Source organism: Seriola lalandi, unplaced genomic scaffold (genome assembly GCF_002814215.2).
Source record: "Seriola lalandi dorsalis isolate HSWRI2012SDOR001 ecotype SW California unplaced genomic scaffold, Sedor1 jcf7180002054407, whole genome shotgun sequence".
In the NCBI taxonomy this organism is placed as follows: domain Eukaryota; kingdom Metazoa; phylum Chordata; class Actinopteri; order Carangiformes; family Carangidae; genus Seriola; species Seriola lalandi.
The window spans coordinates 56,750-71,079 of record NW_019524960.1 but is presented as its reverse complement, the minus strand read 5'-3'; the positions used below and the strand labels follow the sequence as shown (position 1 = coordinate 71,079).

The following is a 14,330-nucleotide window of genomic DNA, read 5'->3' as shown; positions in this document are numbered from 1 at the left end:
ACAAGCAAGCTGATGCTGGTTCCCTCCAGCCAGGAGAGAGATGACAGGAAAATGTTCCTGCTTGAATTAGAGATATGTTGAGAAAAGCTTGTTTTAGCACTTTTGTCCCCTTTGCCACAGCTGCCACAAACAACCTGGTTGATGTTGTAAAGATTCAGACTCATCGGTGTGAGTGCATACAAGTATGGAGCGGGATACAGGCATGAATGTATGTGTGTATATCAGGGTGTTGCTGTGTGGATATCTGTACTGGCTGTGAAAACAAAACTGATTCTGGGTCAAAGCTACTCATCTTAGAGCGGAAGAGAAAACCAATGTTACTACTTTAAAGGTCCCATATAGTCTAAAGGTAGACATCCATGTGTAGTTTGATTATAAAGCAGGTCTAGGTTCTATATTAATACTGTGAAAGTATCAAAGCCTCAGTCCACAGAGAAATGCACATAGCCTGTATTCAGAAACTGAACCTTAAAACCAGCTGTCAGGACTTCTGGAACTTTGTGATGTCACAACAAAGCAGTCACCCACCAGCCAACCTCTCCGAGTGTTTACTTGAAATCTGCTAGATTTTTATTATATCACTCAGAAAACAGTCAGTCTCTGACCTGTTGTTACTAGAGCTCCAGAGAGAAGCCTGAGAGAGGAGATGTAAAACTACATTGAGATGTGTATATATATATATATATATATATCTTCTTATGGATCAACACTTCAAACAAAACACAGGAGAAGAGGAAAATATGGGAACTTTAAGAAAGCTGTTCCAAACAATTAACTAAACAGTGCTCCTCTTATGCTCACCACTCTCACTCAGCATCACTCTCATCCTGCCTTCAGGCTACATTCAAAACATCTGAAGCAGAGGAAACAGGTTGATACACTCTACCCTTCTGCAGAATTCACAGAAAAATGAATCAAGCTCACAGGTTACCCTGTTTGAAATCTAAATTCCAAGACTTTCAAGGTTATTGTGAACCACAAACATTGCTGTGTAGTATTCACATAACACGGCAGTGATGCTTACAGCTTGTGTTTCAAGTTTTGCTACAGGCAGGAACGTTAGTGTGGACGTACCCGTAAATACGCAGAGGCCTCGTCCATGGACAGACTCCTGTTTGGACACTTCTGGTCTCCGCAGTCGTGCTGGCCTGTAATCAACAGCATCAAACCATCACTGAGGAAAACAAACTGTATCAACACGATGTGTCATCACATCCTGTTTATCTGCACATCAGTACTTGTGTTTACACGAGAGGCTTGAAAGGCACCAACCCTAACATTTTTAAATCACAGTAGATTTTAAATACTGGGCAGTTTTCGATACATTGTACACTCACTGAGCGCTTTATTAGAAACACCATACAAGTGGTGGGTAGGGTTGTTATTAGTGATGCGTTGTTAGTCAGTCACTCAGTTCAGATTACAACAATAAAAGCTGCTTTCACTGAGGACCTCTCATGTGGCCTCTTCTCTTAATCCATGTGTACAGAATATAAAATGCAAACGTGAGACTTGCTGTCGTTCCAAAGAACTAGACTGGAAACAGCACGATTCCATTTGCTTTCATCTGTGCATACAGCAAATTAATAAGCAATTAAATGTGCATTATATGCTTATAATATCATTAAAAATACTGAGTTAATTAGCTCTTATTGGCCTAATGAACACACTTAAACGCTCCCTATATTGACCAGTCGCAGTGTGTTATCACAGCTTTCAGTGCACAGTGAAATGTGCCTAAAGTTGAGTCAGTGTTCCACTGGACACCCAGTATTCATGTTAAATGATGTTCAACCTATCACTAGGCCTATGAATATGAATGAGTGCATATTGCTACTGTAAGCAGGGTTAGCTTAGCAAAGCATTTATGCGGTGAAAGAATTCACATAATCAATGAAAATAATCACTGCTCACACAGCTGTCACAGGCAAAAAGGGAGAAACTGTACTCTACACTAAGCTACTTCACACAGCTCTAGTCAGTCAGTCAGTCAGTCAGTCAGTCAGTCAGTAGTGCAGAGAGTTCATAGCTACCAGCGATGTGGGCCAGGTGGTCGTGTAGATTGAGCAGCAGCTTCAGGATCAGGTCCTTCTCTGCCTTGTCCTGCAGACACAATAAATCTTTAGTGAACAAACCAACAGAAGTGCATTGATTTGTTATTTCATTTATACACCTTTCTGGTGGCACAAGTTCATACTGAAAATATGAAGGGAAGCAAAATTTTACAATCTAGCAGCAAAGTCAAATATTGGGTGTCTGCCAAAGTCCAATACAATATTTTATCCACTTCAGTGTTTACTTAATATAATAAATACATTTTCACAAGGTGCTTGATCCAGATACTGAATGTCCTGTTTCATAACCATTATGTTTATGAGCTTAAATTGTAAGTTAAATTGCGTATGAATGAAAGTTAAAGTGGGAAAATGTAACTCCTGACGTGATCAGCTGGAGAGAAGGTGTATGAACTACAGTAACACTCAGTCAACTTGCAGTTGTACAGCGGTGTCATACAGACACAGGCTGCATGACACATCTAACCAGACACCAGACAGGTTTATGGCCCATCATCCTGTTCCTCAAGGAATCAACATTAATGAACAGCCACTGATGTGACCTGTTGTCATTTGAAGTGGTCAAAGTGACGGTCACTGCCAGCTGAAAATGAGACGCTGCTATCTGAATGTTTCATACCAGGCTCTGTGCTAATGATGCTTAATGTTGGAAGCTAAGTGTCTGAACTCGGAGTCACTAACTGGTATGCCCAAATCATTTTCCACATTTAAACACTCACATATGCAGCAGAACGCTGCACTCTAGAGGCCGGCTGTCATAGAGGGGCACAGCACTGCAGCACTAACAGGCGGAGGTGGAAAAAACAACAGAGTACAGTAAAGAAAGGATTTAGATGGGCTTTGTTTTAGCATTAAAACACACCCAGTTAAGACATTTAGTGAACTATTAAAATAAATTTGGATCCTAATGCAAGTTATTCATAGTGTTCAGTTCAGGTAAACTGGTTTTACAGCCTGCATCTTTGATCCACCCTTGTTGGTACAAGGGGGGGTGGACAAAACATATGAAACACCTTGCACAAAGACAATTACTCCCTGTCTTTCCAGCCGACGCGCACATCACAAAAAATATGAAACGCTCGAAAGGTAGCGTCGGTCACAGCCCGGCCAGGAGAGCGAGCTAAATTCATTAACACGCAGCACTTAAGCTGCGTTCACTGCTCACATTATAACGCTTCCAATCTAATTCCAGGGGAAGTGTTCACACTGCATTTCCTGGGCTCTATAGACTCAACTAAAAAAAGTTTGCTACACAACTTTGTCATACACACAACTGGAAGAGGGTGTCAGAGGAAAATATATACTTACATAAGAAGAGTCAAACTCGCCGCCAAAAGGGTGGTTCTTAACTGTAAGAGAAGAGAAGGTGGTCAGTCAGGGGACAGAGACGCAGCGTGCTCATTTCAACTGCACTGTAAACCTCACACATAAGGCACAGGCTGGAATAGTAGAAGGAAAAACTTGGTGTTTTACAGTAAGACGACATGATTGGAGACATGAAATGTGAGTGGAGTTCAGACATCACATGTGAGTCAGTGTCTGTACATGAGGCTCAACCCTCGAAACCCTCACCACATCAGCTTGGCACTTGAGGCCTGAATTAATTCAGGTCAGAATTACACACATGATATTCAAGGAAATTTGGCATCTGTTTTTTTTGTCGACTGGTCGAAACTTCAACTTTAAAGCCATTTAACAAAATAATAACATCATTGGTTAGGTTTTATTTCAGCACGTAGGTAGAAAGCAATCTAACAGTCATGTACATAGCTTTGTGAAATAGACCATTTGTATTGCTGACAGTGTCTGAGAGGTGCTGAAATCCATAGTAAATTTTTAAGGTTGTAAACTGTGGTGTTTTTAAGATCCACGTTTAAATGTGGAGGAGCAAAAATACAAGAAACGATCCGACAGCTTTGGTTTCAAACTTTAAAAATTTTGATTTATCAAGTTTGTTTTAAATCTAAGTAAATCAATTCACTACATTTGTCATATCACAAGGGTGAGGTTCGATGGCATTTTACCAAACCTGAATCTAGATCTAAATCTGCTGTCAATCAGAAGAATCATGTGACACCATTAGTGTGAATGTGCATCGCATCACATGCAAGCACATCCTTATGTGCATACACAACTTTTTCTGTTATCTGTGAGATGATCAGAGTTGTAAAAGATAAGATTTGCGACAATTCGTTTTTAACCATAACCTTGATTTTAATTAAGTGAACATTTCAATTATTGAGTAATATTATTATCCCTTTTTTTCCATTGTCTTGTTGATATTGGTTTGCAATATGCATAATCTTCTGGACACCGAGTGGAGTCTCTGGAAGTCTGGAGAATGTGCATTCAAGAGTGCTGGTGAATTTGATGAATTGTGAATTTGGACAACTCTTGGCACACGTTCACTTCCTGGGTACGCAACCTTTAAAGTGTGCAAGTCTGCACATTTGTATTCATGCATACATCAAGGAGGAAAGGGGAGGGTTTGGGTCATCTCTGAGCCACTTGGAGATGAACGCATCAGCAACAACAGCATCTAGAACCTGTTTGGGTCACGGCTGAACCAACATTTGTGCCAACACTTGTTAGAGGGATGGATTATGTTCCTGATGGTTCAGACTATAACAAATCACATCTAGTGAGTGCACCTGCAGGGGGGGAGAGACTGAAAACACACTGTGGCCACTGATCTGTGCTCCTGGTTTGCATTTGTTGACAACATATTGTGTGAACTCTGCTTAACTGTAGTAGTGTGTGGGGTAGTCTGCTCTTGTTTTAATATGTATAATAATAGCAGGTTTGCTATTCTTGCTCAGCTATTTACTTTTTACAGTTGTGCAGAAAAAAGTTGTATATCCTTGTGAATCTCCTGAAGCTTGAAAAACATCACTTTCAATTATTTTCAAACAAGTGTACAGGGGAAGCTTAATTGTCTGGAGATTAAAAAAAAAAAAAGACACAAACACCACAACTAAGCCACATGGGAAAAAACATTCTACCTGAAACACTGGCTTTAAATTGCCAGTGGACATCCATGACTCTAAACAATGGAAAAGCTTAAATAGCACATCTTATCAAATACTTACTGACTCCCTCCACCTCTGATGATCCAGAGCCCCTCATCCTAAGGTACATGAGGCCTAGCAGCAGAAAGAAGAGGCAGGCTGCCGTGAGCAGGAACATGGACAGGTAGTGAGCGCTGAAGCTACCAGAGGAGGCCACCTCTTCCCTTTTGAATTGCTGGAGCAGCTCATCCTCCGGGACAGACAGCTTTTGCTTCAGCGCTGTCTGGCTGTATGAGTGGTTGGGAGCGGTGTGGTTGGAGTGGTTGCCCCTGTAAGGCTGGGACAGGCTGCTGTAGTTGGAGAAGCGCGGTCTCAGCCCGATGCTGAACCTATTAGAGCTGCTGCTTCTGAAGGATCCGTCCTCGCTGTCGACGTGGTTGTTTTTGCCGGCCTCTCTTCCATGGTTCTCGGAGAGGGAGACGTAGATGGACTTCCTGGGAAAGTTGTGGCTCCGCAAGCCTCCCGATGGGTCCGAGTCCCTTCTCTTCACCCCGTCTTCCTCCCCCTCCTCCCTCCGTCTTCCCACCATGTTTAGACTCCCAGGCGAGTTAACCTCTCTGGCTGCCCCTCCCGTCTGAGACCCTCGGCCGACTCCGTGGGAAGGGAACGCCGCTTTCGGGTGGCTCCGTCTGGGCTCTAACCTATCCCGCTGTCGGTCTACGCCGCCAAGGCCCCCAACCTCCTCCTCGTCGGAGTCTGAGTAATCCCCGGCTAACTTGCTAGTGATCAAGTGAGACGCCCCGCAGCCATTTACAGAGCGAGAGTTCTTCTCCGTTTCCCCCTCATAATCGTCCTCTTCTCCCGATTCGTCGTAATCCCTCCCTTTCGCCTCAGGGCTGGATCTGGCACGAACTCCCCAGCCCAGCGAGACACCTCTCTGTCCGTCCGGACCCGGGGAAGAACTGCTGCTATTCAGCGTACTCCCAGCGCCATACTGACTCTTGATAGCCACAGTCGGTGTTGTAACGGGCCTTATCTTCGGTTGTTGTTGAAAACCGGAGCTTCGGTCTGCCCTGCCGCTGTGATTGAGGCCCTTTCTTTTCAGTGGAGTTTCAGCGTCAGACTCGTCGGAGCTGAAGCCGAGGACGGAGGACTTCCGGCCCGGTCTCCTGTTAGAGCTCAGGTGCGTGACGTCATGGCTGGCTGGCCTGGATCCCGCCGTGTTGCCGCCGCCAGTGGTGCTGTGGATGGCCCCGCTGCTACGGGTTTTACCCGATCTGGAGCCCCGCTGCTGTTGCTCTTCGCGAAGCTTCTTCAATTTCTTTAAATACACCGGACGGGTGTTCTCGGTAACCGGGCCTGGAGTGAAACCGAAACGCTTTAATTCGGAGAAAAGCTCCTCATCCGTTAACTGCATTGACGCCATCTTAGACAAAACTCTAGGAGAAGGTTGTGTGACGGAAATGACGTTCAGGTGAAGTGGCAGTTGACCAACTGGGCTGCGTTCAAAACCAACAGAACACTGTTAAAAAACGATCAAATTCTTAGTTATGAGAACTTTGTTAGAACTAAAACATTTAATATTCCATATAAATTTACCATGTTTGTAAGTGGAATACATATCAAAGGCCACAAATGTACAAATAACATACAAGTTTTTATTTCTAAACAAGAAAAATCACTGCACGTGGAAAATTTATGTGAAGTTCCCATTTTTCCAAGATTCGGTGGCAAAAACTCCTTACAAACCTATTATTTTCAACCAATAAGAGAAGTACACAACCGAACTGTAAATAATATGCTAATTCTTAAACCTCAAACTTTGTCATCAAATCAAATGTGATTTTTGTAAAGCCAAAGAAGACAATACATCTATCAAGGTTGATATATACAGTCTGCTAGAGAAAACCGATTATTTTGCTAATCAAACAATCCACATAATTAAGTTAGAAGCCAAAGAGAGTCTAATTTTATATAAAGAAAACAAGAACGATAAAATACTACTGTTAATGTATTACACTTATTGCGAAATTTCATATAAAAAATTGCCCAAATTTTATAAATATGTCCCCATCTATTGAGTTGTTCATTACCACATTGAGTCTGTTAAAGGTATCAATAATATGTGTGCATACAATCCATCTGCTATAGGAGTTAAATGATAACAGTAAATTCCTTCTGCACCTTATTTTTTCCACACTTTTGTTTTTATTTATTTGCTTAACTTAATTAATATTAATATTATTACTATATGTATTGTTATTAATAGTGTTTATCTTCTCTCTCATTTCTTTGTACTACATTGTGTTTATTCAAATGCTGGTTTTCAAGCACTGTAACGGCTCTCAGCTGACTTTTTTTTCTGTTTAAACAAATTCATTCCACTGAGAGGTTTAATTAATATTGAAAGGCATACATCAATAATCTATTTCAAGTCCAAAAGGCAATGTTTGTATTAGTAATTCTTATTAAAAAACAATCCCCCTGTTGGCAGTGATCAACAGAAACACTGTCAAAGTGAAAAGGATCCATATGAATTGATCTAAATAAAGTACAAATAAAAAATGCAACACAACAGGTGAAGTTTGAGAATGAAAAAACTTTGCATTAAGTCTTTATTAAATCATGCATTAAGGACAGCTGAAGCAACATTTACCATGATGCTTGCAATTACTCAAAGGATAGAATGACTTATGATTTATTTACTTTCATTACATTTACACCATAAAATTACAATATGTACAACCACAGATATTAATAACCCCAAGCATGCACTTGAACTTCAGAGGGCTGCAGCAGTACAGTGCACTGGTCGAATATAAACAACTAATTTTTGACAACATTCAACAGTAAATTCAATAAGAGAATAAATTAGAATGACAGCTCTGAAACCCCTGTGAGACTTACTGGAAAATATACTTTGAGAAAAGGGAAGGTTTTTCTGAAACAAGGAGATAAGCCATTGCGCCAGTTGGGGGTGCCAGTGGGCCTTATATCAAATCAGGTAGTGTAGATTTTAGTCTCATGACATGATGATTATATATCCTGGTTACAAAACAAACAGCTGCACTCATAAACATCTCCTCAACTTAATACAAAAGCACAATCAGCTTGGGTGGAATAAAAAGAAGCAGCTACCTGGAAAGAGTTCACCAATGACAGAGAGGTTTTTAGATTTTATCTATGAAGATTCCTCTCTGAAATCTAATTTTTGATGAACCTCACATGAACACGTGTTAATCACAGCACAGGCATATGAGTGGGTTTCCAGTGAAGCTGGTAACAGCACAGTACAGCAGCTTTCAGTGTTTCTTCATGGAGTCGAGGATACGCAGGATGTGCAGGAAGAGGTTGACGATGTCCAGGTAGAGGTTGATGGAGGCCAGGATGTGCTCCTCGGGGGAGAGCTGCTTCATCAGCATGTGGGTGTCGTAGATGATGAAGCCGCAGAAGATCAGAGCCCCGGCTCCAGACAGGACCAGCTCTGTGCTGTCACTGTTGAAGAAGAACTGCAGAGAGACAGAGTCAGAATGAAGGGGAAAGCAAACACACTCCATCCAACAGCTCAGCATGGCTACTTAAGCTGTCTTTTCTCACAAAATAGAAAACAAAAAAAGTTGACTTAAATTTAAATTCAACATAAATGCTGAATCTACATTCATTCCAGTTTTTCATAAACATAATGAAAACATTTGTGTTGCCTCATATTCTGCTTTCATGCTTTATGCTTGAAGGCCCGCTGCTTCTGTGACAGTTACAGCAACGACGATATGTAACAGTGCATATAATATGTGGCAGCAAGCAGTTTAGCTGCCACGCCATCTTGTTATTAACCTCTCATTTTTTTTTCCACTGGACTGCAGTGGATAATATTGTGGTAATGGATAGGTGTGTCCTACAGAGGCTACCATACTATGGCCAAATGTAAATAGGAAGAAGATGAATAAAGTCAAAGCCCAACGTACTACAGTGAGTCACCCTTGAATTTATAACACAAATATTAGACCTAATTTAGTAATATAACTTCTTAAAAGAATGGATTTGACTGGCTAAAAGTCTCTTCTCTAATGATAAATCACTCATGAACCTCACTGTTGTATTGGTCTCAGGACTCTCTCTTCTCGCACATTTAAACCCATTGACTTATGTTAGACAGAGACAGGAACAGGGGGAAGCTGGTGTTGAATTAGTACACACTGTGGCTGTGATGGCACCCACGATGACGGAGACATAAAATAAAATAGACTACTTTTGCAGTTAATTCCATACTGTATCATTCATTTAAAAAGTAATAAAGGGCTTACAAAGTAAAAATGAATTCATGAGCTCATTTCAAATATTTAATAATAACTGGCTTCCAGTTAAATATATAATGACATAGCCAGATTGGAGCAGCAGGAGTCTCCCCTCTGCTCCACAACTACAGTGAGGAGGATGAGACAAATAAAATAAAGCCTCTTCATCCTTAGACATTCTGCTGAGGGAATGATGAGATAACAGAAAATCTATCTATAATTAACTTATTTAAGGTGTTAAATAAATCTTCTTTGATTTTTGCTCTGATACTGTGTGTGTGGTGTGTGTTTTTGCATAAGGCTCATTTCTGTCTCTACACATTCCTGAAGAGGCATCATACAATTTAGGATCAACGCAAATAAGAAACATCAGCAGACGTCTTTTGCTTCCATTCACAGATCTCCCTGGACTTGAATTCATGCCCCCTTTGAGTTTATGCTGCACAGCCTTTAAAGTGATGTTTTCTGTCTGAACACACACCTTTTCTGTCTTTCTCTCCTTTTCTTGCACTCATTCTGCCTTTTCCTCTCATTTCTTTCATATGAAATAGCCACATTAATGTCAGGCACTTCCACTCACCCTCATGGAGCTTGCAATGATGAGGATCCACAGGCAGGCGAACAGGCTGTAAGGTCAGAGAAGGGCAGATACTGTCAGTCTGATGGTGGCCTCTATGCAGCCATATGTAACAAAAGCTATGACACACTCACTCACCCTACTCCCATTTTGCTGAAGTCTCGCTTGGACTGGAAGGTGTAGGCCGTCAGCCCGACAAACACAGCGCAGGTCAGGAACAAGGCTTGCAGTACGGTGGAGTATTCATAGAAGGACACTGCGGAGAGGAAAAGTCTGCAGTCAGGACAGTCTGCCGACGGGTTCAGAGGATGGCAACTGACTGACGCCTTCAAGAGATTACTTACCAGCTGTGGCCACAGAAACTGCCTCCAGTAGAGTCTGCAAACAACACACAGTTAGTGACACTTACACACCATCCAGCCAGGAGTTATTATTAAATAACCAGCTTCTGTAAAGGTCACTGAGCAGCTAATCCATCATCACAAAGTGACATCGGTAAATATGGAAATAAATGGAAAGGGGTAAATATACACTGTACCCCATCTGTTACAACTCCAGCCTAACAGATGATAAAGCTAAATGTTACTTTCTGGAAACAAAACATGCTTACAAACACAACTAGCAGGTAGAGGTTGACTGGGTGTTTGTGCCTGTACACGGCCAGGGCCAGCAGAAGAACCAGAGAGCCCAGAGCCGAAACCAGAACCACAGCAGGACTGAGGAAAAAAAACATAACACAGTCAGGCAACCGTGACAACACAAGCTTTAAGGGTATTGATGATAGAAGATTACTGTATTTACAAGATGTGTATCTTGTTTGAATTACTATACAAACATACATACATATACTTAGTGTCAAGCTTTGGAGACATACATTATAAATCCAACCCCTCTGTTATGGGGCAGTAGCACAACATTAAGGTCTCAATATCCAAATTGGTGGTTTGATACTAGTAAGTGAACCCTTTGGAATGAGCTGGTTTTCTTTGTTAATCAGTCATAAAATGTGATCTGATCTTCATCTAACACACACACAAATGTAGATAAACAGTGTTCCTCAGCTAATATAACATAAACAACTATAATCTTCCTTATCTTTATTGAGCACAGCCATGAAACCTTGGATTTAATCAATGGTCAAACCTGTTTTAGCAGCAATAACCTCAAACAACCTCCAGTAGCAGCTGATCAGACCTGAAGAATGTTCAGAAAGTTTGGACCACTCTGTCTTATAGAGCTGCTTCAGCTCAGACAGATTCTTAGGATGATGTCAGCGTCTCTGCCGGTTTAAACTCTGGGCTCCAACAGGTGCATTTCCTTTGTTTGAAGTCATTCTGCAGTAAGTTATTTAACGTTTAGGGTCATTGTCCTGCTGCTTCACCAAACTTCTCCGAGCTTCGGCAGGTGGACAGTCACCCTGACATTATCCTGGAAGAGACCTTGATAAACTGGAGAATTCATTTTCCCCTCGATGATGTGGAGCTGTCCAGGACCAGAGGCAGCAAAACTCCACTTCACCTTTGGGATGATGTTTTCATGTTGGTATGCAGTGATCATTTTACACCACACATAGAGCTGCATGTTCTTCCCAAACAGTTCAACCTGAGATTCATCAATCCATAAAACATTCCCATTCCAAGCAGTGCTGTGGAGAGTCAAGCTGCTCTTCGGCAAACTTGAGGGGCTCAGAAACGTGTTTTTGGAGAGCAGCAGCTTCCTCTGTGGTGTCCATGACACAGGGAATGTAGTCACAGAACTAAATCATCTCCATCTATAGGCAGTTTGTGTGAGTGTGGACTGATGAAGATCTTTTTGGGGTTACTTTGTAACCCTTTTGGCTTCATGCAAATGAACAATTCTTGATCATAAGTCTTCTGAGATCTTTTGCATGGCATAGTTCAGCAGTGTCAAAGTAGCTCTAACCCACACTCACTCCAATCCAGTTTCACTCATTGGACTCCAGGTTTGATAACTCCCGACCCCGGTTAACATCTGTTATTGTCATTTTTTGGCGGGTTCACGTACTTTTTCCAACCGACACTTAATGTTTGAATATAGTTTGCAGAATGGAATAACATAATGATTTGTGTTATTAGTTAAAATAGATTGTGTGTGTTCATAATTGTAACTTGGATGAAGATCTGACTGTATTTTAGGACGAATACATACACATATATAAATGAAGGTCATTCCAAAGGACTCACTTTCTGAAATTATGCATCAGTCTTTTTTACAGTCTGCTATAGATACAGAGAGAAATGTTCATAAAGTAAAAGTCTGTGATTCTTAGCTTCAGTGTTAACTGGCCCAAGAAAATGTTATATATCACAGACAAACCATCCTCACCTGGCGTGAACAAAATCCTTGATGGTTTGGGAGAACATGAAGAGCGCAGAGGTGGCTGTGGTCAGAATCATCTGCAAGCTCAGGAGGCTGTACACCTTCTTCAGGAAGTCTGATCAACAAAGACAGCAGTGGACACACAGCATTACAGTAGATGGATCCTCAGCTGGACGTGTACACTTAATTTACAGATACCATCAGCTTGCTTTACTAACGTTACAGCTTTTGTGTTAACTAGTATTAACATGTTTAGCTCGTTTAACTTTACATTAACTAGAACAGTTGGTTCTTCAAGCTAACTGCGTCAGGTAAAGCATCACAAAGTTACGTAACAATAATTAACCATCAACACTAAACAATATATCAGTGCTAACAACGTTGATAATGGTTTAACGTTATGTTTTAACCAGTGCTATTTAGCTAATATTGGGTTACCTTTTTGGTAAACTTAGCTAACGTAAATACACGATGTTAACGATGGTCTATAATGGCAACAGTAGAGTGGGAGTCATTTATATTTCTACAGTAGTTAACGTTAGCATTGACTAGCCATAGCTGGCGAGACAAGGAGCTGTCAGCACTACAACACAAACACTGCTTTACTTACCCATTCGTATGTGGATACTGGCTGTAGCAACATTTGTGCCATAGTTAAAATCGTCTTCAATAGAAGACCGGGGGTATTTTTCAGTACTCATCGTGTTACTCTAACGTTTTCTCAGCTAGATATCGAAAGACACTGTGGGCTGAGGAGAACACGGAAGGACTGGTATTTCAGAGGCTGCGCCGGGCTGAACCGCGGGTGGACTGTGGGCTATGCTTGTTGTCAACGTAAGGGCACGTCAGCCACGTCAGCCACGTCACGCAGCGTGAATTCGCAGTTGATTCCCTGCAAACAACATCTTCTTGTCTGGTATCCTACTTGATTCCTTGTGTCTTATAAACAATAATAATTTTAAAAAAAGCATCCAATTTTTAGAGTGTTGTAAGAATATTTTCAACGAAACCCCTTGAAATTGACTATATTTGCTTATGTATGACTATTTGATGTTTTTGTAATGGTATTTATTATCTATTTTTGAAGTATAAATACGTCATTGTATTCAGATGCGTATTTAATATTTTAATTATAATTTCTTGTATACTTTTCGGAATCCTTGTTATCAGCTCTCATATAGATGTGTATGTGTACTTGACGTATTTTGTACATTTTGTTCATTAATAAAGTTGAGGGGGAAAAAAAATAAAATAAGAGTCTGCTTAACTTTACCGTGAGGAGAAGTGGTGAAATTTAAACCATTTAAATGATCAATTCGTAAAATATGATGCATTGTTACAGATTACACTACTACTAGCCTTATATCAAACCTCTAAAATTAGTTCTTCTTGACATTAACGGTCTCTTCTGGTCATTTAGTATTTCACTAACACACTAAGTACACAAGTCATAACAAATGCCAGGGACATACAGTATATTATTTTTTATTAATTGTCAAAAACACATCTTAACTTCAGTTTAACTTTAAATATTACACTGTCCAGTTCATACCTGACTCCTAAACCTGAGTTGATAACAAATTAAACAAAATGAACTGGATTTTAAACTATATTGATAAAACATGCAAACTTCTCTCACACCTGGAGTTTCATCTGAATATTTAGAATATTTATGTCTTTTTTCCACTTCAAATTTTACTGTCCACTTCATAGAAACCACCAGGTATATACTTCTTATAATTACATAATTTAAATTGGCCTAGATTGTGCTGGCTAACACACACAACCTTATACTTTATACATACACAATACTTACTCCAAAATGGACATGGACATCAAACACTTTACTATATTATGCTTTAAAGAACAGCCATGTTCTGATAGTTGTTTCATTTTTTTGTCTTTGAAGATTCTTAGTCAGGTCTATGGAAACAAGCCAAAAAGAGCAAAACAGTCAACCTTAGAATGTGTGTGAGAGAGAGGCCACTTGATCAATTTATTTGGGATTTTATAAGGATTATAAGTATTAGAAAAT

The 14,330-nt window shown here is 40.5% G+C and overlaps 2 protein-coding genes across 2 annotated transcripts in view; both read right to left on the bottom strand.

Moving 5' to 3' along the window:
- The window catches only part of lemd3 (LEM domain containing 3), a 15,874-nt gene extending 9,335 nt beyond the window's left edge, over nucleotides 1–6,539 (bottom strand). The window contains exons 1-4 of the mRNA XM_087174997.1: nucleotides 5,165–6,539; nucleotides 3,384–3,424; nucleotides 2,034–2,103; nucleotides 1,071–1,148 (exon numbers count right to left, since the gene is read on the bottom strand). Of these exons, the coding sequence (XP_087031123.1) occupies nucleotides 1,071–1,148; nucleotides 2,034–2,103; nucleotides 3,384–3,424; nucleotides 5,165–6,509 (1,534 nt within the window). The 5' untranslated portion in view covers nucleotides 6,510–6,539. The remainder of the gene's footprint in view (nucleotides 1–1,070; nucleotides 1,149–2,033; nucleotides 2,104–3,383; nucleotides 3,425–5,164) is intronic.
- Nucleotides 6,540–7,662: 1,123 nt separating this feature from the next.
- On the bottom strand, nucleotides 7,663–13,105 carry tmbim4 (transmembrane BAX inhibitor motif containing 4). Its single transcript, XM_023409772.1, has 7 exons — nucleotides 12,906–13,105; nucleotides 12,302–12,410; nucleotides 10,566–10,671; nucleotides 10,300–10,333; nucleotides 10,094–10,211; nucleotides 9,959–10,004; nucleotides 7,663–8,592 (listed from the first exon to the last, which is right to left on the bottom strand). The coding sequence occupies exons 1-7, from the start codon at nucleotides 12,994–12,996 to the stop codon at nucleotides 8,386–8,388; spliced, it is 711 nt and encodes a 236-aa protein (XP_023265540.1). The 5' UTR covers nucleotides 12,997–13,105; the 3' UTR covers nucleotides 7,663–8,385.
- Nucleotides 13,106–14,330: the final 1,225 nt, after the last annotated feature.